This window comes from Cavia porcellus, unplaced genomic scaffold (assembly GCF_034190915.1).
Source record: "Cavia porcellus strain 051 isolate PalLab524CR breed Dunkin Hartley unplaced genomic scaffold, mCavPor4.1 scaffold_5, whole genome shotgun sequence".
NCBI lineage: Eukaryota > Metazoa > Chordata > Mammalia > Rodentia > Caviidae > Cavia > Cavia porcellus.
The window spans coordinates 52,286,757-52,307,828 of NW_026947488.1; the positions used below are offsets into that span (position 1 = coordinate 52,286,757).

General features: G+C 49.4%; 2 protein-coding genes across 4 annotated transcripts in view; both read left to right on the plus strand.

Annotated features, from left to right (window-relative positions):
• On the plus strand, positions 1-15,649 carry P4htm (prolyl 4-hydroxylase, transmembrane). 3 transcript variants are annotated; one of them, XM_003476440.5, is made up of 9 exons: positions 1-894; positions 986-1,067; positions 9,946-10,136; positions 11,165-11,261; positions 12,793-12,955; positions 13,490-13,675; positions 14,365-14,455; positions 14,631-14,754; positions 15,226-15,649. In XM_003476440.5, exons 1-9 carry the CDS (start codon positions 16-18, stop codon positions 15,444-15,446), a joined length of 2,034 nt encoding a protein of 677 aa, XP_003476488.4. In that variant the 5' UTR covers positions 1-15; the 3' UTR covers positions 15,447-15,649. The 3 variants fall into 3 exon arrangements, 2 of the variants coding, with proteins under 2 accessions (XP_003476488.4, XP_063104900.1); XM_063248830.1 differs by having other exon boundaries at positions 9,946-10,070; XR_010047552.1 differs by lacking the exon at positions 15,226-15,649 and having other exon boundaries at positions 13,490-13,719; positions 14,631-14,737.
• The window catches only part of Wdr6 (WD repeat domain 6), a 14,383-nt gene continuing 8,847 nt past the window's right edge, over positions 15,537-21,072 (plus strand). Inside the window, exon 1 of the mRNA XM_003476441.5 lies at positions 15,537-15,978. Within this exon, the coding sequence (XP_003476489.3) occupies positions 15,537-15,978 (442 nt within the window). The remainder of the gene's footprint in view (positions 15,979-21,072) is intronic.

The window sequence follows — 21,072 nt, forward strand, 5'->3', positions numbered from 1 at the left end:
GGGGTCCCGCCGCCTATGCAACGCCCAGCGCACAGTAAGCAGCGTCTTGCAAGGGGCGGACTCTGGCAGGATACCCGGGGAGGCGCGCGCCGCCCGCGGAACAGACTGGCCTCGCAAGCCCGCAGGAAGGTGGTGGAAGCTGCAGCGCCGCACCGCCACTGCGTACACTCGGCCGCCGCACTGAGTCATCGCGTGGCGTCGCCGCGGGCCGGCCGCGGCACCCGCCCGCGCTCGCTCCCAGACTCTGCGCCGCGGCTAGGCGGCTGCAGGTATCTCAGCTGGGGCAGCGGCTACCAGCGGTGCAGCCCTGACGGTGCTGTCCTGTCTGGTCTCCACGTAGGTAGGGGTGCTGTCTGCCTGCAAGAGCACAGCTACGTCCCCACACACACACCGGCTCGGGAGGACAGTCCCAGCGGGCCGGTCCGAGGCGCCGGTAGAAAGCCGGCCTCCCGGCCCGGTGCGCGCCCGGGCCTGTCCCAGCTGCTGCGCAGCGCGGCCCCGCCACCCCTCCCCCGGGCGCGCGACCTGAGCGCCATGGCGGCTGCAGCCACCGTCCCGCGGCCCGGAGCTGGGGAAGCCGTGGAGGCCGCGAGTCCGCAGTGGGCGACCCCTGAACCCCGCGGGGTTGCGGTGGGAGCCGGGCCAGGCGACGACGATGGCGACGACGACTCGACGGTGCGGCCGCTGTGCAAGCCCCGCGGCATCTGCTCGCGCGCCTACTTCCTTGTGCTGATGGTATTCGTGCACCTGTACCTGGGCAACGTGCTGGCGCTGCTGCTGTTCGTGCACTACAGCAACGGCGACGAGAGCACCGAGCCCGGAGCTCCGCGCCGACCACCAGGCCCGCTGTCCGTCCCGACCTTGGGCCCTCTCACCCGGCTGGAGGGTATCAAGGTGAGGATCCCCGTCTCGCCCCCGCGTCCCGCGTGTGGGCCTCCCGCCGCCGCACCCCGCCAGGGGCCTGAGCTGTGCACCTTTCCCTCAGGTGGGGTACGAGCGCAAAGCACAGCTGGTTAACGGCAAGGAGCACATCATTCGAACCCTGAGCCTCAAGCCTCTACTCTTCGGTAAGGTCTATACCTCCCCACCCCCGCTCCGCCCGTGCCTCGGAAGAGGCCCAAGGGCCAAGGGCTGCGGTGGCCCCCAGAGGTCCCCCTGTACATCATGCTTTCTGTTTTGAGGATGGCTGCTTCAAAGTAGCCTGCCTTCACCAAAACAGGGTAACAGGGCAATCTTCACACAGGCCTGTCTCACAGCCATCACCCCTGCAGCACACTTCCATATAGGGCCTCACAGTGCAATGCTGAGTGTACATTGAAATTGTTTTTGGACATTTCATGCCAGCACTAATTCTGTCACCTTACAGAATAGGGGCAAATTAGGTGACACAACCAGGTCGCAGCTCGTATCAGGCTTCTAGGAGAAATCACACTCCCTTTTTAAAATTGTATTTTATATTAATATTTTTATTTTGTTTATTCATTTGGTACTGGAACTCGAACTCAGGATTTCGTGCTTGCCAGGCAGGCACTGTGCCACTGAGCTATATCCCCAGCTGTTTATTTTTATTTTGAGAAAGGGTCTCACTAGGTAGTTCAGGCAGGCCTTGAATTCACTGCGTAGCCCAGGCTGGTTTGGAACTCTTAAGTGATCATCCTGGCTCAGCCTCCCAAGTGCTGGGATTATGGGCATGTACCACTGCATCTGATGGGAAATCACACAAAGTAGACTCAGTGATCTATGAAAAACAGACTGTCCAGAAGTGGATATACTGGAATCCCTCTACCACCCCAGAAGTCACCTGGCAGGCCCAACTTCTGCTGCCAAAACTCTAAGATTCTTCTTAGGAGTCTTTGGTTTGTTTTTATGGGGTTTTGGGTGTTTGCCTGCTAGCTTGTTTTTTTTCCCCTGGAGAATTCTGGTTGAATCGCTTGTTTGTTTTTAAGACTATACAATCGGGGCTGGGGATTTAGCTCAGCGGCATAAGCGCCTGCCTTGCAGGCAGGCAGTCGTGAGTTCGATCCCTGGTACCCATAAAAAGGAAAAAGACCCCCCCCCAAAAAAAAGACTATACAATCCAGGCTGGCCTTAAAAATCACTGTTCTCCTACCTCAGCTTCTCAAGTGCTGGGATAACAGATTTGTACCACTGCCCGGCAGAATTTCTCTTTTGATTGGGTGCTGTATGTAGAATCAAAGCGGGGTGACTCCACTTTGTTTTTTTTTGTTTTTTGTCTTTTTCATTTTTATCGGTACCAAGGATCAAACTCACGACCACCTGCTTGCCAGGCAGGTGCTTATGCCGCTGAGCTAAATCCCCAGCCCGGTGACTCCACTTTGAGTTGCAGCATGGCTTATGTTTCCTGAGTTCCTGTTATATGATGGGTTTCATGTGATTATTATTTTTTTACCACACCCTTTCCAGGTGGAAGTTGATCCCACCCTGAGGCCAAGAGGTAACAAAGTGAAGCAGAGAGAGCCGCAGTGGCTTGGCAAGGTTCACATAGTAGTTCACATAGTAGTTCAGTGGGTAGCCAAGGATTAGGGTGCGACGCTTAAAAGTCACAATGATAGAGCCTGCACATAACAGCCACACTGATAGCATCCAAACTGCAATGTTCCCCATAGCCTGCTGGTGTCAACAAGAGGTAGCGGCAGACCACAGACCTTACCATGTTAAATTTGTGCAGCCCAGTCCTAGGTACCTGGTGTCAGTGGCGCATATTTGCAGATCCAGTTAGTCCTAGGCTGTTAGGAGATGGAAATTATAAATTTTAAAAAAGGTTTGGAGGTGAAGATGGGGGCAAAGGTGTAGTTTCGTGGTAGGGTGCTTGCCTAGCATGCATGAGGGCCTGGTTCAATCCCAATTGCTGGGGGGAAACCCAGAAGAATGGAGCTGGGGGGCTGGGGATTTAGCTCAGCGGCATAAGCACCTGCCTTGCAAGCAGGTGATCGTGAGTTCGATCTCCGGTACCAATAAAAAAAAAGAAAAGAATGGAGCTGGGGGTTGGGCAAGCAGAATGTCTGAACGCGTGCTATTATAGTCCCTGGGAGGGGCTGGCTGGGGATTATAGCAAGAACTGTAAGAATGTCACATGCCTGTTGTTTATAGGGAATCAGGTTACACTGCCAGTGCCCCTGTGAAAAGGGTCCTAAAAGATAATGCAGGTTGTTACTGTCACTGGTAAATAACATTAAAGTCTGTACCAGGCCTATTTCAGGTGCTGGAAACACAGCACTGATCACAAAAGAGACATAACCCAATAAAACAAAACTCCAAAGGTGATGTTCAACTATGATAAATAATCCAACAGCCGACTATACATTGGTGCATCCAGTGCTGCTACCTGGTTTGTGCGAAGACTGCAGCAAGTACAGGATCAAAGTGGGTGGCTCAGGGTGGGGTGGCCCAGGCCAAGGAGTGGTCCTCAGCCTATTACTCCAAACTGCTGGAAACAGTCTCACACGGAAGGTTGTGTTTTTTCTGTCCTCCTGGGATCTGTACCTATCTAATTCAAATGTGCATTATGTTACAATAGACACAAGGCCAAAGTCCTTCTAATATTTAGCCGTCCTATAAAGCAGAGAATAGGAAACCCAGATTTGAATGCCTCATGAGTAAATTACAAGAAGCAAAAGAGATTAAACAGTGGATGAACGGGTCCTGGTTAGGCTGTCACATAGGTCCCAATTTCTACAGACAGTTGCAAGGGGATATTAAGAGCTTTGAGAGGCTGGGGATTTAGCTCAGCAGCATAAGTGCCTGCCTTGCAAGCCTGTGGTCGTGAGTTTGATCCCTGGTATCAGTAAAAATACAAAAAAAAAAAAAAAAAAAAAAAAGAGCTTTGGGCTGCTGTAGCTTGAACTTCCTATTTGTGGTTCTTGTTTCATCCAAAACAGTTTAATTACCTTCTCTGGTCAGTTGGTGAAATATGGCACAGTTTTTACCCTAAAAGACCTGGGCTTTGCTTACGTGTTTTGAAATTTCGTTTGAATTATTTTAATTTTGTTTTTTTTCTCCTTGAGTTAACATGGATTTTGGGGTGGAGGAGGTGCTTCTTGTGAAATGATGTGGGGCAAATAAAGAAGAGATCAGAGACCATGAGAAATCCCAGTGTTAGAAAAACCACAGAGGAGTGTTCACATCTAGGCAGCTGTGTAATTGCTGTACTATTAGATTAATCCAGAGAATGCTTTGCTGCTCTTGGCTCCAAACCTGTGACCTTCCAGCTTCAGAGATGCAGGAAGCCAGGGCTGAAGGCAGGATGCCCAAGATGTGGACTGGGACAAAGGGCCCTCCCCACAAGGTGCCCCCTTGTCTGTAGAAGGGGTTCTCACTGCTGCGGGGAAGTTCCAGTATAGCCTCAGCCTTAGGGAGTTTCCTGTCTCCCACCTTTGTTCATAGAGGCAGTGTGGTAAGTAGGTAAGTAGGGCTACAAAAGGCCCCATCTTGAGCTCATGGACACATAGTACTTGCATGGCTGCAGTAGGCATTTCCCAAAACATTCCAAACATTGAGAGTCAACTGAGAACTTAGCCTTGTTCTGATCAGAAGGAAAGTGCTCCATTTCTGGGTCACTGTCACTTCTCTGGGGACACTGGTTTCTTACATGTGACTCACTTCTCCCTCCATTCCACTCTGCCTCACACTCATTTTGTGTTTAAACAGCCAGTCATATCGCTTCTCTTCCTTCTTTAAAAGTCTCCAAACCCCTATCCCATTTTCTTTTTCTTTCTTTTCTTTCCCCATTTTGTTTTATATAGTGCTGGGAATAGGGCCCAGGGCTTTACACCTGCTGGGCAAGTGTAACTGAACTCCATCTCCAGGCCTGCAGACTCTGCACTCACTGCTGGGTCCCACCTGATGCTTCAAAGCCTCTGACGTCTTAGCCCTCATCTCCTGCCACCTAGTCCACATGCCCTGCCTGTGCTCAGCACCAAGCTCGTTGTTCTTCGGAGCCCATATAATGTGTGGTGTTTCCCTCACCAGGTGCCCCAGGCCTGGCTCTTCCACAGCTGGTGGCTTCAGTTCTGTTAGGTGGCTGCTGAGATGCCCCATCCTCAGGGACCTCTCTCCTCAGGCTTGACAGGGTCTCCAGCCTAATGATATCCTTCCTTGCTTATCTTCTCAGCATTTAGCACTGCCAGAAACTATTTCTGTATGCACTTTTGTCCTTTATGCCTCTGTCCCCAAGGTGAGGTGCATTTATAGGAGGGTTATCTGTTGTGGCTGTATGTCCCGGAGCCAGAATTGCGTCTTCTACTGATAATCATTGAATGCCTGGGGAAGGTGTTATGTTCAGCTCATTCCAGCACTAGTCTGCTTGTAGAGTGACCTCTTCCATCACTCTCCTGACTTGGGACCCTCTTCATGTGCAGCAGGGGACATCTTCAGTTAGCAAGTGTTTTAACTTATTTTTCTTAACTATATGAAATAAACGAGTTAATGGCCACTGGTATACAAAACAATGTATTTTAAAATCATGACTGCTTTATTAGGATTTCTGAATATACTCATTTTCAGCTATGCCAGATCACTGTGCCCATGGCAAACACTGGAGGCTCAGAAATAGGGAAATCACTTCTGTGTGTGGATTTGTTCAAGTTTGTTGTTTTTTTTTTGTTTGTTTGTTTGTTTTGTTTTATTGTCGGTACCAGGGATCAAACTCATGACCTCGAGCTTGTAAGGCAGGCGCTTATGCCGCTGAGCTAGATCCCCAGCCCTTTGTTCAAGTTTTTAAGTTCATGAATGCAGTTTCCAGCATCTCCCGCTCCTAACGCTATTGTACACATACCCCTTTCCTTACATGTGCAGTCACTTCACAGAGGCATGGACCCAGCAAAGGTCAGGCCAGTATAATTTAGTCTGGGGCTGGACAGGCAGCATGCTGCCCAAGGTGAGCGCAGCTTGAGGGTGTGTGCCTGCCCTGGGACCTGAGTGCGTGGGCAGCCACAGGGTATTTGCTAGCCTACCATCTCAGGCCAGGGGAAGACAGGAAGGTGGACTTTCCTGTTGGGCATGCCTAGTCGCTAGGGAGCCTAACTCCATGCCCTCCTGGCCAAAGTGAGGAATGGGTTCAGGAAGTAGTGCCACCCTGCTTGCTCTTGGGGCCTCTGCCCTGTGGTCTGCAAATGTCTCAGGATGGAGCTAGGCAACAGGAAAGGTTGTGTGTGTGTCCAGGAGGGCACAAGTGGTTTGTGTGGCCAGTGCAGAGCCCATTGCTGAAAGTCCTAGGCTCTCCTAGGTAGAGTTAGCTTCTCGTCATGGCACTGGTGCTGCGTATAGCAAGCTGCAGATTTCAGTGGCCCTGGCTCTAGGCCTAGACTGTGGTTACAAATAGGTGGCCACCCTGTGTCTTCCCACTTAACATACAGAAAGTCCCTGCCTACCTTCCTTGCAGAGGTTCACGTGCATGTGACATCTAGCTGTACCTTATTGGTGCTTCAAGGTGGAGACCGACTCTGTATCAGGCAGTGGTCCTGTCTTCAGCACTACAGTCCAGGGACAGAAATTGTGCTACTGCCTCAGGAGGGTCCAACCTTCCCTGCTGAATGGGGTCCAAATGGCTGCTGACCAGCCTGGCCTCCAGGAATGCCCCACTAGTGCCCTGCACTGGCTAACTAAACTCCCCTGTTTCATTGTCTGATTCTTGGAATCAGTTTCACGGGGAAGCCATCCTCCGTAGCAGAATTTTTGGCTTGTTTGTTGCATTATTATTATTATTATTATTGTCTTTTTCTTTTTTTTTATCGGTACTGGGGATCGAACTCACGACCACACACTTGCAAGGCAGGCACTTATACCACTAAATCCCCAGCCCCTGTTGCATTATTTTTATAATATATCATTTAGTTTTTTTGTTTCATTTTGTTTTATTTTTTCCTTTGCTTTCTTTCTTTCTTTCTTCCTTTCTTTCTTTCTTTCTTTCTTTCTTTCTTTTTAAAATAATATCCCATGTTTGCAAAAGAATTTATTTTTTTTAGCAGGCACCAAGCATAGCATTTGGAATTCCCTCTTCCATTTCCCCTGTGATACAACATAGATATCATGGCCCACAGAGAAACATCCATGGTGCAAGATGGCTGGCCAGGGGTGGGCCATGCTAGGCTGTGCTGGGAAGATGACCCTGCAGGATGAGGGAACTGATGTGGTAGCTGGAGCCTCTGGTGCTCCTGGCCCAGAACTCTCCCTGGCCCAGAACTCTCCCTGGTTGCTAGGCAATGACACTCTGGTCACGTAGCAACAGCCTTGCAGCCTGGCTTTCCCTGCTTGCACCACATCACAGCGTTCAGCCCTCTTTTCTCCATCTTGTCTTGTGTCCCCAAGTCTCCTCCCTTAACGTAGGCTTTTTTCCAGCATACCTTCCCATCCCCCAGCTCCTGACTATCCAGCATTTGGAGAGGGTGTGGGAGAGCCCTGCACATGCCCCCCACCCACAGGAGAAATCAGGCTCCTCCATTTTGTCCTGAACAGCTTATAGGACATGGTAGTCCCTGGCCAGAGCTGGGGCTGATCCAGAGTACAAGGACTGGTCCTCACATTCTGAATAAGCCCATTCTTACTGCTGCTACTGACAGTTACCCAGAGGCTCTTGCAAAGGCGTTGTTCTGCACAGTGGGAGCTGGGAGAATGTTGTTCACGGGGTAGGTTAACCAGAAGAAAAATGGCCTTGTGACCTCTGGAATCTGGAAGAAATAGCCCTGGGGGACTCAGCTCTCCCTCTTGCCAGCATCTCTGGGCCAAATAAAACTCCTAAGCCTGGCTGAAGCAGCCTGCAACCTGCCTTGCCTTGATATTCAAGAGCTTTGGATATTTGTGGGTACAGACCAAGGCTCCAACTCCTCATGCTCTGCATTTGTGGTCCCTTGATGGTGTCACCTTTGTCCCAGGGGCACCTGCTTCTCTCACCAGAAGCATTCTTCTAAAACAATCCTTCATTTTGTTTTCTGCCCTGTCAGCATCTAGTGCTATTAAGTGCTCCCAGGATTAATAAAGAACTGAGCTGCCCTGGCTCAGGATACTTATCCCCTTCACCTGGGAGCCCCTCCCCTACCAGGCCAAAGAGAGAACAGAGGAAGAGGTGGGCATTGGGGTGGCACTCCCAGGCAAGCAGGGGCAGCCAACAGCCTGATTGGTGGGTAGCCTCTGCTGCTGTGTTGTGGTCAAGCGTGGTGGGCAGTGGTATCTCTGGGTAGCCAGTGTCATGGTATAGTGGCATAGCTTGGGGTGTAGCCATGGACATCACTCCATGGCTTTGTTAGCACTACCAGCAGCCAAGCTTTGTCTCCAGCACCTGATTTCTCTGCCCTGTCCTTGGGAAGTTCAGTGTGAGGGCTTTCTAGGGCAGTACTCAGTTCTGCAGGTGTTTGCATTGTATTGCTGTTAGGTTAGGCCCAACATGCTGGCTATGCTGTTTGCTGTTGGGGATAGAGACAGCATTGTAGCGGGGATAGAGACAGCATTTCCCGTGGGCCTGTGCATTACTGGCATCTAATGAAGAAACCCCTGTTCTCTCTGTCTCCATCTCTTTCTCCCTCTCCCTCTCAATACCTCTCTCTGGCTTTCTGTCTGCTTGCTTCCTTCCCTTTTTAATTAAGCAATCAAGAGGTGACTGCTGATTAGTAGGTTAGTGAAACAGTGCTCCAGTGCTGGGATTACTGGCGTGTGCCACTATGTCTGGCTTTTATTTTTTATTTGAAATGAAATTTCACACAGTTGTTCAGGCTGGCCTAGAATTTGTGATCCTTCTGCCTCAGCCTCCTTAGTAGTGGATTATAAACATGTGCTGATGGCTGGAACTTTATGCTAGTAGAAGTGGCTGACCAGTCTGCAAAGTGCCTCTTCCTCTCACCCTTTTTTTCCTTTTTTTGAGCTTCTTGTCCCCAAGGAAGCCCTCGGAGGAGTAAGGGAAGGAAGTGCCCAGGCTTCTACCCTCAAAGTTCTAGGGCTGCAGAGATGTGGGCATGCCAGGGTCAGGCTTCCATGACAGCTCTGATAAAGTTCACCAGTTGTGGCTGGTCTGTGGGCACCAGCCGCTGGGCCCAGGCTCTAGGCTGTGCCTCTCTTCACTCAGGAGCATGGAGGCCCAGAGTCAGCACTGAATGCCTCACGGTGACTTCCCAGCAGCAGGCAGCTAACTCAGTCCTGGTCACTTGTGCAGGAGAACGGAGAGTAAGGCTGGTTTAAAGCTTAGATATTTCAGCTTTGTTCTTTTCTTTTCTTTTTTTTTTAACCCATTGTGGTAACTGTGGGCCTTTGCACAGCTACATCTCTAACCACTTTTATTTTTTGAGACAGGGTCCCCATAAGTTGCTCAGGCTGTTTGAATTTGCAATCTTGCTGTTTCTAATTCCCAGAGCGCTCGGGTTACACATATTTACTACTATGCCTGGTTTATTCATTTTGATTTGTTGTTTTTGTTTTTTGAGACAGGGTTTCACTGTGTGCCCCAGGCTAGCCTCGAACTCACAGCAACCCTCTGGCTCAGCCTTCTGCCAACATTACAGATGTGCGCCACCACGCCCAGCCTTGTTCACTTTTATTTAAATAGCACTAAAAAGCAAAAATTAGAGCAAGAACCTGCTGCAATCTCCCTACTCTTAAAATTTGTATTCAGAACAAAAGAGGAGACAAACTCTAACCCCAGGTCCACTCTCAGGCCATTAGTATCACCCCAAAGGCAGATTAGCCCATCTCCAGCTTAGCTCCTGGGACCCCCCTGGAAAATGTGTGTTGTCATCATGAAGGGGAGACCCCACATCCCAGCAGGGTCCCTCACCAACCTCAGCAGAGTTCCTCACCTTGACAACAGGCACAGGGCAAATGTCAAGGGTGTGTAAAGTCTTCCAGACCTGGGAGCAACCAAGGAGCACCCCAGAATCCCTGCAGAGAGGAAGGCACTGGGTGGACAGTTCTCCAGTTCAGTGTGGCCTCATCTCCTGGCAGAAATCCCTGGCTTTCTGAGTGACGAGGAGTGCCGGCTCATCATCCATCTGGCGCAGATGAAGGGGCTACAGCGCAGCCAGATCCTGCCCACTGAAGAGTACGAAGATGCCATGAGCACTGTGCAGGTCAGCCAGCTGGACCTCTTCCAGCTGCTGGACCAAAACCACGATGGTCTCCTGCAACTCCGAGAGGTTGGGACCTGGGCCCTGAGTAGGCACAGGGCGAGAGGGCCAATACGTGCCTCTGTGGTGACTTGGCCCTTGATGAGCTCAGCTGTGATCCATGTGGGCAGAGGTGTCTATAGTCCTGTGTGGGCCCGAACCCACCCAAGGAACCCTCTTCTTTTGTAGAGAGCCCCTTGCTCCCCATGGTACCCCAGAGGATGAGAGGAGGAGCCATCAAGGGTGATAGAATTTTATCACCTAGGTTTTTTTGTTACATTTTTCCTCTTTGAGACAGGGTCTCTTTGTAGTTCAGGCTGGCGTTAAAGTCATTGTATAGCACAGGCTGGTCTCTAACTCCTGATGCTCCTTCTGCCTCAGCCTCCTGAGTGCTGGAATTACAGGGGTGTGCCACCATGCCTGGCTGACTAATTTTTGAGTGCTGTTCCTTCTGTGGATTGGATTTCTTGCTACTATGGCTTGGGGGCTCCCCAGAATCCCTGGTGAATGGTGGGTGGGAGCTCTGAGGTAACTGGGATTTCTTTCTGCATGCCCCTCACACCTGGACTTCTTTTTTTTTTGTCTTTTTCCTTTTTATCGGTACCAGGGATCGAACTCATGACTGCCTCCTTTCAAGGCAGGCGCTTATGCCGCTGAGCTAAACCTCAAACCCCAATACCTGGACTTCTAAGAGAAGTCTGGCAGGCATGTCCCAGTGGCCATGTCCTGGCCAGGTCTCCCCAGTGCCCTTTCTGTCCCCTAGGGCACATGAGTGTCATACAGGCCTGTGTTTCTGTCTCCAGCCTGCCGTACATCTGAAGTCCTGGGCTGAGAAAGCCAGTGGCTTCCAGGCTTCTTACCCTTTACTGGCCAGCTCCTCAGAGGCCTCTGTACCTCCTTGTCATCTTTCCTTTCAGCTTGGAATCTTAGGCTCTGTTTGGTTTTTTCACCTGTGTCTTATCACTGGAACCCTTAGCTCCACACCTCAAATTGGGCTGTGTACGCTCTGGTGGCTCTTTCCTGGGCTCACCCTAATGAGGGACCCTCTTGTGCTTTAGGTCTTGGCCCAGACTCGCCTGGGAAATGGACGGTGGATGACTCCGGAGAACATTCAGGAGATGTACTCCGCAATAAAGGCAGACCCCAATGGTGATGGTGAGCTCACACCCCTCCATGGTGCTGTCCCTTGAGCCACCTCCAGTCCCAGCTGAACAGTCTTAAAAGCTGGAGCCCTTCCCCACAGCTGGCAGCCTCTGTCCCAGCTCCCGTAGTGGCTAGAGGAGAGGGGAGGAGCCAGCTTTGCACTCATCCCTGGGAAGCAAATAGGCAGCCAGACCTCTTACTGTTCTTGACTGCTTGAGAGAATCTAGAATCTGGGACACAGGACATTGGGCTACGCTTAGGCAGAGGACATAGAGCCAGAGTAAGGGGACAGTGAGACCAGCCAGTTTGGACTTGTCTGTTCTCTTTGTTCCATGTACCTTTCAAAGCGGGCACCAGCTGTGCCCCATTATAGCCTCCCTGCCCTAAACAAGGTCTCCCTGGCCTTCCTCTGGCCCACCTGGAATCTTGCTGAAGTATCAAAGTGCTCTTGTGTTAGTAACTGTTGGGTGGAGATGTGGGCCAGGGGAGAAGTCATACAAGGGTCTCCCCTCTGGTAATTACCTTTAAGAAGTTTCTGGAACTAGGCATGGTGCTACATACGTCATCCCACCACTTGGGAGGTTGAGGCAAGAGGATTTAATACAAGTTCTAGGCCAGCCTGGAATACATAAGCAAGACCCTATGCCCTTCTCCCACAAAATGAAGACTAAGAAAGAAAAAGGGTTTCTGTAGTGTAGTCCTCACCTTTGTGTCCAAGTTCTGGACCAGCAGAAGAAGAGACAGAAGCCAAACAGGACTAGGAAGCATGGGGTAAGACTGGTGAACCCAGAGTGCAAAATTAGGAGGCTGGGCTTATAGCTTGGGAGCTGTCATACTGCCCTCAGCACAGAGCTGGGGTCAGATTCACACCCCTTACAGGGCCCTCACCCTCACAAGGCAGGAGAGTAGGAGAGGTCTCTGTCAGATTAGAAAATCTCAAAGGCCACTGCCGTTCCACAGCCCTGAGGTGGAGCCCTGCTCTGGTTTGTGCAGGAGGGGAGGTTCCCACTGGGGCAGGTACCTGGCTTTCTCTCCGAAGGTGAGCTGGTGACCTAGCAAGGGACTGGCCATGAGGTTGTGAGGGAGACTCTGGGACAGGCCTTGCTTGTATCCTATGGTGCAGAAGGCCCTGGTGGAGACCCAGCCCCAGCTTTGTGCTTTCCTCTGCAGGTTGGCATGTGTCTATCACACTCTGGTGCCTGCAGAGGTCTGGGGTCACCCACAGCCCAGCTTGGCCAAATGCTTGTGCTTCCTTTGGAGGCTCTGCTGTGGCACTCTAGTAGGGGTTGGGCTTCTTCCTTTTGGGGACCAAATTAAGGCTTAAATTGAGAAAATGAACTTCTCTGGGTCTTCCCTTAGGGCCCGATGTGACAGAAACCAGGTTCATCTGACCCAAGAGTCCAGGTGGGGACAAGTGCACATGGTCCCCCAGGGCCTGAGGCCAGGGGCTGCTGCCGCCTTTGGGGTAGGTAGGGAGGTGGTGCCTGCCACTGTGGTCTCCCCACTTTGGGTTGGCAGCCACTGATGATAGTGCCCTGTGCAGGAGTGCTGAGTCTGCAGGAGTTCTCCAGCATGGATCTTCGGGACTTCCACATGTACATGAGGAGCCACAAGGCGGAGTCCAGTGAGCTGGTGCGCAACAGCCACCACACGTGGCTCTACCAGGGGGAGGGTGCCCACCATGTCATGCGTGCCATCCGCCAGAGGTGAGCAGCCAGGTGGCCATCTTCCTTAGGCAGGGCCTGCACAGAAGTCTTCAGCTGGGGCCAGAAGAACAGAATTCATGAGGGGATTAAGTTCCATTTTTAGAACAAGATGGGGCCACAGAGATTGGCGATTAATGCCAGCAAATTAGTCCTAGTTGAGGGCCAACAGCACACAACTGGGATTAGAAGTAAATCAGGCTTTTGTTTCCTGCTAATTAAAGAAATGAGCTCTTGTCTCTGCCCATAGGATCCCACCCCTGGCCAGCAAGGCTTTTTAAATAAACAAGTTTTGGGAAGAGTCCCAGTGGCCAGCCTCTCAATTTAGTAGAAAACCTCCGGTTGCCACACAGTGGATTTCTCAGTCACTGGTATCCAGAGAGAAATTTCATCATGTATGACCCCTGCCTGTTCTTACAGGGCCAGTCTAAGATGAGCTGAGGGCGTTCAAGGAGGTGGTCAGGGGAGGAGCTCATGGCAGACCTAGGGTCTGCCTTGTCAGCTCCTTTACGACACTGAGTGCCTGCTGCCTTCCAGAGTGCTGCGCCTCACTCGCCTGTCACCTGAGATTGTGGAGTTCAGTGAGCCACTGCAGGTGGTGCGATATGGTGAGGGAGGCCACTACCACGCCCACGTGGACAGCGGGCCTGTGTATCCGGAGACTATCTGCTCCCATACCAAGCTGGTAGCCAATGAGTCTGTACCCTTCGAGACCTCCTGTCGGCAAGTACCTCCCACCTGGGAGCTGGCTTTGATTTCCCAAACAGGTACCCCCATGACAGGCACAGCCTGGCCCCGCGGGTGTGCCCTTTGACACTGGCATGGGGCCCAGAGCACCCTAGACCACCCTGATCAATGATGCCCTAATCTCTCCTCTGAGTTTACTGAGTGGGGGAAAGGGGTGGCTACTGCCCATTGTGCCCATTTGGGTTAACACAGACTGAGATACCCACAGACGCTAAACCTTGTCCCCCTAGTGCTGAAAAAGGCATGAGGCTGGGCCCCTAGCTCCTCCTGTCCCTTCCCCCAGATACTGATCTTGACTCCACTGTTGAGGTCTCAGCTTCACACTCCAAAGTTGTGCCTACCTCCCCTGCCAAGTCCTAAGATTAGGTCCCTTCCTGTAGCTCCTAGAGTCCTTAAGACCTTTTGCATGATATTCCTGATTCTACAGTTTGCCCTACTTGCTAGGGTATTGGTAAGAACCATCTAATTTAACTAAGTGTGATCTTAGCCAAAGACATTGGCACACATAGTCAAAGGCTGGATTTGTGGGCATTGGCCTACCCTGTTGTTATCCATCATCATCTGGCCCTCTGCCCCCTGGGAACCTGGACAGCTTATTCCTCCCTACATGTAAGCCCGGGAATGTGCTCAACTGGACCCTGCTCAGCAGCCCCCCTGTTTTACAGCTACATGACAGTGCTGTTTTATTTGAACAATGTCACCGGTGGGGGCGAGACTGTCTTCCCTGTAGCAGATAACAGAACCTATGATGAAATGGTAAGTGCCAGCTGGGTTGGGGTTGTGGGCTGGCAGGTCCTTGGGCAAACGTACACACCCTTGCACACCTGGGATGAGGACCCCGGTGGTCCACTGGCACACTTGGCTGCCTGTCTACATGCTGGGAGTTGTGGGGAGGCTGGCCTGAAAGCTGTATCACCTTGGCTGTCCACAGAGTCTAATTCAGGATGACGTTGACCTCCGTGACACACGGAGGCATTGTGACAAAGGGAACCTGCGTGTCAAGCCTCGGCAAGGCAAAGCAGTCTTCTGGTACAACTACTTGCCTGATGGGCAAGGTGAGAGTCTATGGCCAGGCCAGGGGTTTCCCTGAGGACAGTTTCCCTTTATCCAGCCCCCATCCACCACCCTGTAGGGCTGTTTCTGGCTGCCTTCCAAATGCTTTCCTACGCTGGGCCTCACTGCTCTTGGCCACCTGAGCACCAGTGCCGCTCCTGGCTTATCTCAACATCTGTCATTCCTTCAACCATACTGCTAACTAGAACTGGTGGCTTATATTCTTTCCCAGCCCAGATGCATTTGGGCAGGCTCAGCAGAAGTGGCTTTAGAAGGCTACCGGTGTTGAACTGCATTAGCTGGTGGGATGCTGAGCCCCCAAAGAAGCCTTGGCAGTGGGTGTTTGCTGCCCAACCTATGTGTGGCTTGAGCCCAACTTTGCCATGTTCTCTGCTGTCTGCAGCCAAGCTCAAGCCAGCTCAGCTGGAGGCTACTCACAACCTATCCTGTGCTCATGCTACACTCTTTTCTAGGTTGGGTGGGCGACGTGGATGACTACTCGTTGCACGGGGGGTGCCTGGTCACACGTGGCACCAAATGGATTGCCAACAACTGGATCAATGTGGATCCCAGCCGGGCACGACAAGCCCTATTCCAGGAGGAGATGGCACGCCTGTCCCGTGAAGGTGGTGCTGACTCACAGCCCGAATGGGCCTTGGACCGAGCCTATCGCAATGCACGCGTGGAGCTCTGAAGGGAAGGTCAGCCCTGGACCACAGCTGGGCTGCCCATCCCCAGGTCATGGGCCTGGTTGTCCCCTTGTCCAGCTCCAAGGTTCTGGCCGATGTTTTGCCCTGCACCTGCCCCATCCGAGATTTCAGCACAGTTCCTGTATTCATGTTATTTATTTATGTACGAACCCATGCTGCTTGGTCAAATAAACCCATGTGGCTTCCAGTTGCCTGGCAGACTAGCTCCTGGCGGGTGGAGGATGGGGAAGGGACTGGCTGGGCTGGCCTGTGTGGCTCCGCCCCCGCGGGTCTCGCCAATCACGAGCCGGGCTACTCTGCGGACGAGCGCCTTCATTGGAAGTCCGCCGCCGGTCTGTCAAGGGCAGGGTTCTCGCAGTTCTCGCGAGAGTGTAGGTGTGCAAGCCGCGCGGAGGCTGCGGGGCAAGAGGATGGACATGGACGCTCTCGGGGACTACGTGTGGCCGCGGGCGACCTCCGAGCTCATACTCCTCCCGGTTACCGGGCTGGAGTGCGTGGGGGACCGGTTGTTAGCGGGTGAGACTTGGTGCGAGGCGTGCTGGCAGGTTGAGCGCCCCAGTAGGTTAGGGCTACCGGGACAAAAGGATGCTGCCGTAGGGGGGCCTGAGGATGGGCCGGGAGACAAAGGTGTGGCCCTCACAGGTTTCCACACTGCAGCCCACGTGGAATGCGTGGGTGGAGTCCTCGGTTTGGGAGAAGGGTGTGAATTCTTGGAGGTGAGGTGGGGAGTGGAGGGGAGGTGTGGGGGTGTGGCCCGCGGGGGCGTGCCAGGGCGGGACATCACCGCAAGGCTTGGGTGTAAAGGGCTTTTAAAGAGGATCGCAAAAAGTTACCTGTAAGACCATTTTGAACAAAGCAGTGTGAGAGCCGGGGGTTGAGGGGTGCTTCGGAGGTCTGGCTGGCTGCAAACGCTTAGGTTCTGCGATGTCAGGATCCTGGGAGGCAGGAGTGGTATGGAGTCCCTTGTGATTGATGATACTGTATTTCATAAGGGTCCCAAGGCCGAGTACAGGCAGTTGGGGCTTGAGCGAGCAATCACTAGCCCCGAGAGGGGCGTGTGCGTGTGATGAGAATAGCCTAGTGTGATCTGCTATGGTCTACACGTACAAGCTTCCTCCAGTGAGCTAGACTCCTAAAGATTGTTGAGGAAAAAAGCTAAGGCAGAAACTCAAAACCAGAGGTGAATTCCTGGCAGAGGGTGGGGTTGTCAAAGGTCTTGAGGCTGGGAGAATTTGTCATTTGGGGCAAAGAATTCTGTTGAGAAGTGGGGGCTGGGAAGAAAAGTAGCTAGAGAAGGAAGCAGAGGCTAGTCTTTTAGACCTTAATATGACCTTATCATTAAGAGCAGTGAAGAGGACTTATTAAAGATTTTTGGGTTTTGCTTTTGTTTAAAAGTCAGATTTTAGGGGGCTGGGGATTTAGCTCAGCGGCATAAGCACCTGCCTTGCAAGCAGGCAGTTGTGAGTTCAATCCCCGGTACTGATTAAATAAATAAATAAAAGTCAGATTTTATTGGTGCATTTTAGATACACATAATGATCACATTCATCATAGAGATGTACTTGATATTGATAACAGAATTCAGGACCAAACCAAATGGAGACACAGCACCAGAGGAACTTTAAAAGGCAGCTTTACTACCCGGGGTAGAACTGCATTAGCTGGTGGGATGCTGAGCCCCCAAAGAAGCCTGGGCAGTGGGTGTTTGCTGCCCAACCCATGTGTGGCCTGTTTCAGTTCCAGTGAAGTTTTCCAATCATTCATATATGTTTCTAAAAGAAAGTCCAAAAGGCAGGTAACATAATAGCCTACAGTTGGTTACACATGTCTTTGTCATCAGTTGCTAGGTGGAATTTACTTTTACAGAAACAGCAACTAAATGAAGTTATTATTACAGCATAGAGAAAGAATCCATCATAGCTTGGGACCAGGTAGAGGCTTCATTGCAGAGATAACTCTCTGGGACTCAGAAGCAAAAAAAAGAAACATTTCTTCCTGGCTGAGCTACACTTATCTGGCAGTTGGCACCCAGCTGTCAAAGCTCATCAAGTTTGTGGCTTTTTTTTGTTTTGTTTTGTCTTTTTCCTTTTTATCGGTACCAGGGATCAAACTCACAACTGCCTGCTTGCAAGGCAGGCACTTATGCCGCTGAGCTAAATCCCCAGCTAGTTTGTAGCTTTCTGACCCTGGGAACAGGCTGTGCCTCTCAAGTCTCATCTTTTTTTTTTTTTTTTTTTTTTTTGTCTTTTTCCTTTTTATTGGTATTGGGGATCGAACTCACAACTGCCTGCTTTACAAGGCAGGTGCTTATGCCGCTGAGCTAAATCCCCAGCCCTCTCAGTCTCATCTTTGAGCAGTTTTAGAAATATGTGATTAGAAATATAAATTGTTTTTCTTTTTATCCTTAAAATAAAATGGATTTGGAAAAAAAAGCTTTAAAAGGGGACTGGGGATTTAGCTCAGCGGCATAAGCGCCTGCCTTGCAAGCAGGCAGTCGTGAGTTCAATCCCCAGTACCGATAAAAAGGAAAGAGACCAAAAAACAAAAAAAAGCTTTAAAATTTTCTCTGCATTAAAATAGCTTCCACAGTATAACTTGATTTTTTTCCCATTCCCCTACCCTCCCTTCAATCCCTCCTCTCCTCCTAATTATTTTATTTATTTATTTATTTGGTACCAGGGATCAAACTTCTGACCTCTCGCATGCAGGCACTTATGCCACTGAGCTAAACCTCCAGCCCCTCCCCTCCCAATTAACAAAGTCTTGTTTCCATTTTTTCTTACTTTTCTCAGTTTTTTTTTACTTTTCCTTGCTTTCCTTTTCCCCTACCTCCTTGCTTATTCCCCTTCCCATTTGAACATTTTCTTCCTATTTCACTATAGGTAATATACATTTTGGTCCTTATTTACACTTTAGGTTACAGCAGAGAAACAATGTAGTATTTACATATATGTGTTGATATATTTCACTTAAGAATATGGTCTCAAGGTGCATCCATTTACAGAGGAATGTCTGAAGCTTATTCTTTGTGGCAGAGAAATACTCCACTGTATAAACGAAAAACCATGTCTTTACCTATTCTGTAGCTGATGGACATTTAGGTTGTTTCCAAGATTATAAACTGCTGCTATAAACATGGGTGCACATATATTTCTGTAGTATGATGTTATTCTTTTAGGAAGACACGAAGGGGAATAGCTGGGTCAAGTAGAAACTCTAGCCCTAGTTTTTTTAGGCATCTCCACGCTGATTTCCACAGTGGTTGCATTAGTCTGTAGTCTCACCAACAATGCACACAGCCTCTGCAGCATTTGTTATTGTTTGATTTCTTTCTTTTTGTTTGATTTCTTAATACTGGCCATTCTTTCTGGGGTGTGGTGGAATCTCAACATTATTTTAATTTGTATCTCTTTAGTGACCAGTGATGTTGAATATTTTTTCATATATTTATTTGCTGTTGGTGTTTCTTCATTTGAAAAGTGTGAATTCATCTCAGATGTCAATTTGTGGATTCAGTCTTTAAATTTGGGGGAAGTCTGATTATTTTTTGAATTTTTAATATATATATATATTTTTTGGTCTTTTTCATTTTTATCGGTACCAGGAATCGAACTCACGACTGCCTGCTCGCAAGGCAGGCGCTTATGCTGCTGAGCTAAATCCCCAGCCCCAATTTTTTGAATTTTTTATATGTTCCTGACAGTAATCTTTGCTCAGAAACAGCTGGCAAATATTGTTTCTAGCACTGTGGATTCTCTTTACTGTTGGTGGTTTCTCTTGCTGTGCAAAGGACTTTTAATATGATGAGATCCCAATTGTTGACTCTTTGTGATAGTTTCTGTGTAATCTGTGTTTTGTAGTCTTTGCCTACACTATTGCCTTCAAGAATTTTACCTATTCTATCTTCAGCAGATTTAATGTTTCCATTTTAATATATAGATCTTTGATCCACTTTGACCTTAGTTTACTGCATGGTGAAAGATATGGGTCCAATTTCAGTCAACATATACTAAACCAATTTTTTCAGCACCATTTACTGAAGAGGCTGTCTTTCTTCCAGTGAATATGTTCAGCACTTTTTTCAAAGATAAGATGGCTAGGTGTGTCTGGAGTTTCATTAATTCTTAGGTCTGTATTTTTTGTCAGTACCATGCTATTTTTATCACCGTAGCTTTGTAGTATAATTTCAATTCAAGGATTGTGATGTCCCCTGCCTTGCCTTTGTTGCTAAAAGTTGCATTTGCTCAAAATTAAAAAAAAAAAAAAAAAAAAGTTGTGTTTGCTCTTGTAGGTATCTTTGGCTCAAAATGAACTTTAGGATTGTTTTCTCTAATTTTCTGAAATATGCTGTTGGAATTTTGATCGGAATTGCATTAAATCTGTATAACAATTTTGGAAGTATGGCCATATTCACTCTATTGGTTCTTCCTACCCAAAAGCATAGGATATCTATTTTCTTTTTTTTTTTTTTTAAATCAGTACCAGGGATCGAACTCATGACCATGCGCTTGCAAAGCAGGAGCTCATGTTGCTGTACTAAATCCCCATCTGTTCTCTGATATCCTCTTTAATCTTCTTCCTCCCACCCCCAGTACTGTAGTTTTCAATGTAAAGGTCTTTTACTTTCTTTCTTAGATTGATTTCCTAGTTATTTCCTTTTTTGGGATGCTATTGTGAAAGGTGTAGTTTCCTTAATTTCTCTCTCAGTGAGTTTGTTATTCGTGTACAGGAAGGCTATTATTGATTTTTGAGAGTTGAATTTGTATCCAGCTATGTTACTGAATTTGCTTATTAAATCTAGAAGCCTTTTGGTGGAATTTTGGGAGTCTTGTACATAGAGTTACCAAGTCATCCGCAAATAATGAAAATTTAACTTCTTGCTTCCCTGTTGTCTTAGTTACTTTTTACTCTTCGCTGAGACAAAATACCTGAAAGGTTTATTTCTTATAGTTTTTGGAAGTTTCAGTCCACACTCAGTTGGCTCCAAGGCCGGCAGGCATGGCCTGGGCCGCTGTTCATGGCAGCCACCAACGGCAAACAGGAACTGGCAAAGAGCAAGACACACCTTCTTCCTGCCATTACATCACAACCTGGCTCCACCCCTATGTGGGTATAGCACCGACACCATCAATCCAAGCACTAGACAATGAACGAATAACAAGTGCACAATTCAAACTCATGAGGCCTGGGGGCCACAGACATAAACCATGATATTCCACCCCTGGGCCCCAGGACTCATACACATCCTTTATACAAAAGACATTTAGTCTATCTCCAAGAGTTGTCAAAGTCCTAACAGCTTCAGCATTGCTGAAAGTCCAAGTCCCTAGTCTCTTCCAAGATCTATGGCAAACTCTTAACTGTAAGCCCCTGTACAAATGAAACAAGATTAAACATTTCTCAAATGCAAAGACACAAAATAAACATTACCATTCCAAAAGTTACAAACAGGGGAATATAAAGCATTGGAAACAAAGCAAGTCCAACATCCAGCAGGACAAACATTAAGTCCTAGAGTTCCATGTTCAACATCTGAAGCAATCTGGTTGCAAGCTCCAAAAGGCTTGGGTGATTCCACCCCCATGGCACTTCCAGGGATATCAGCTCCCG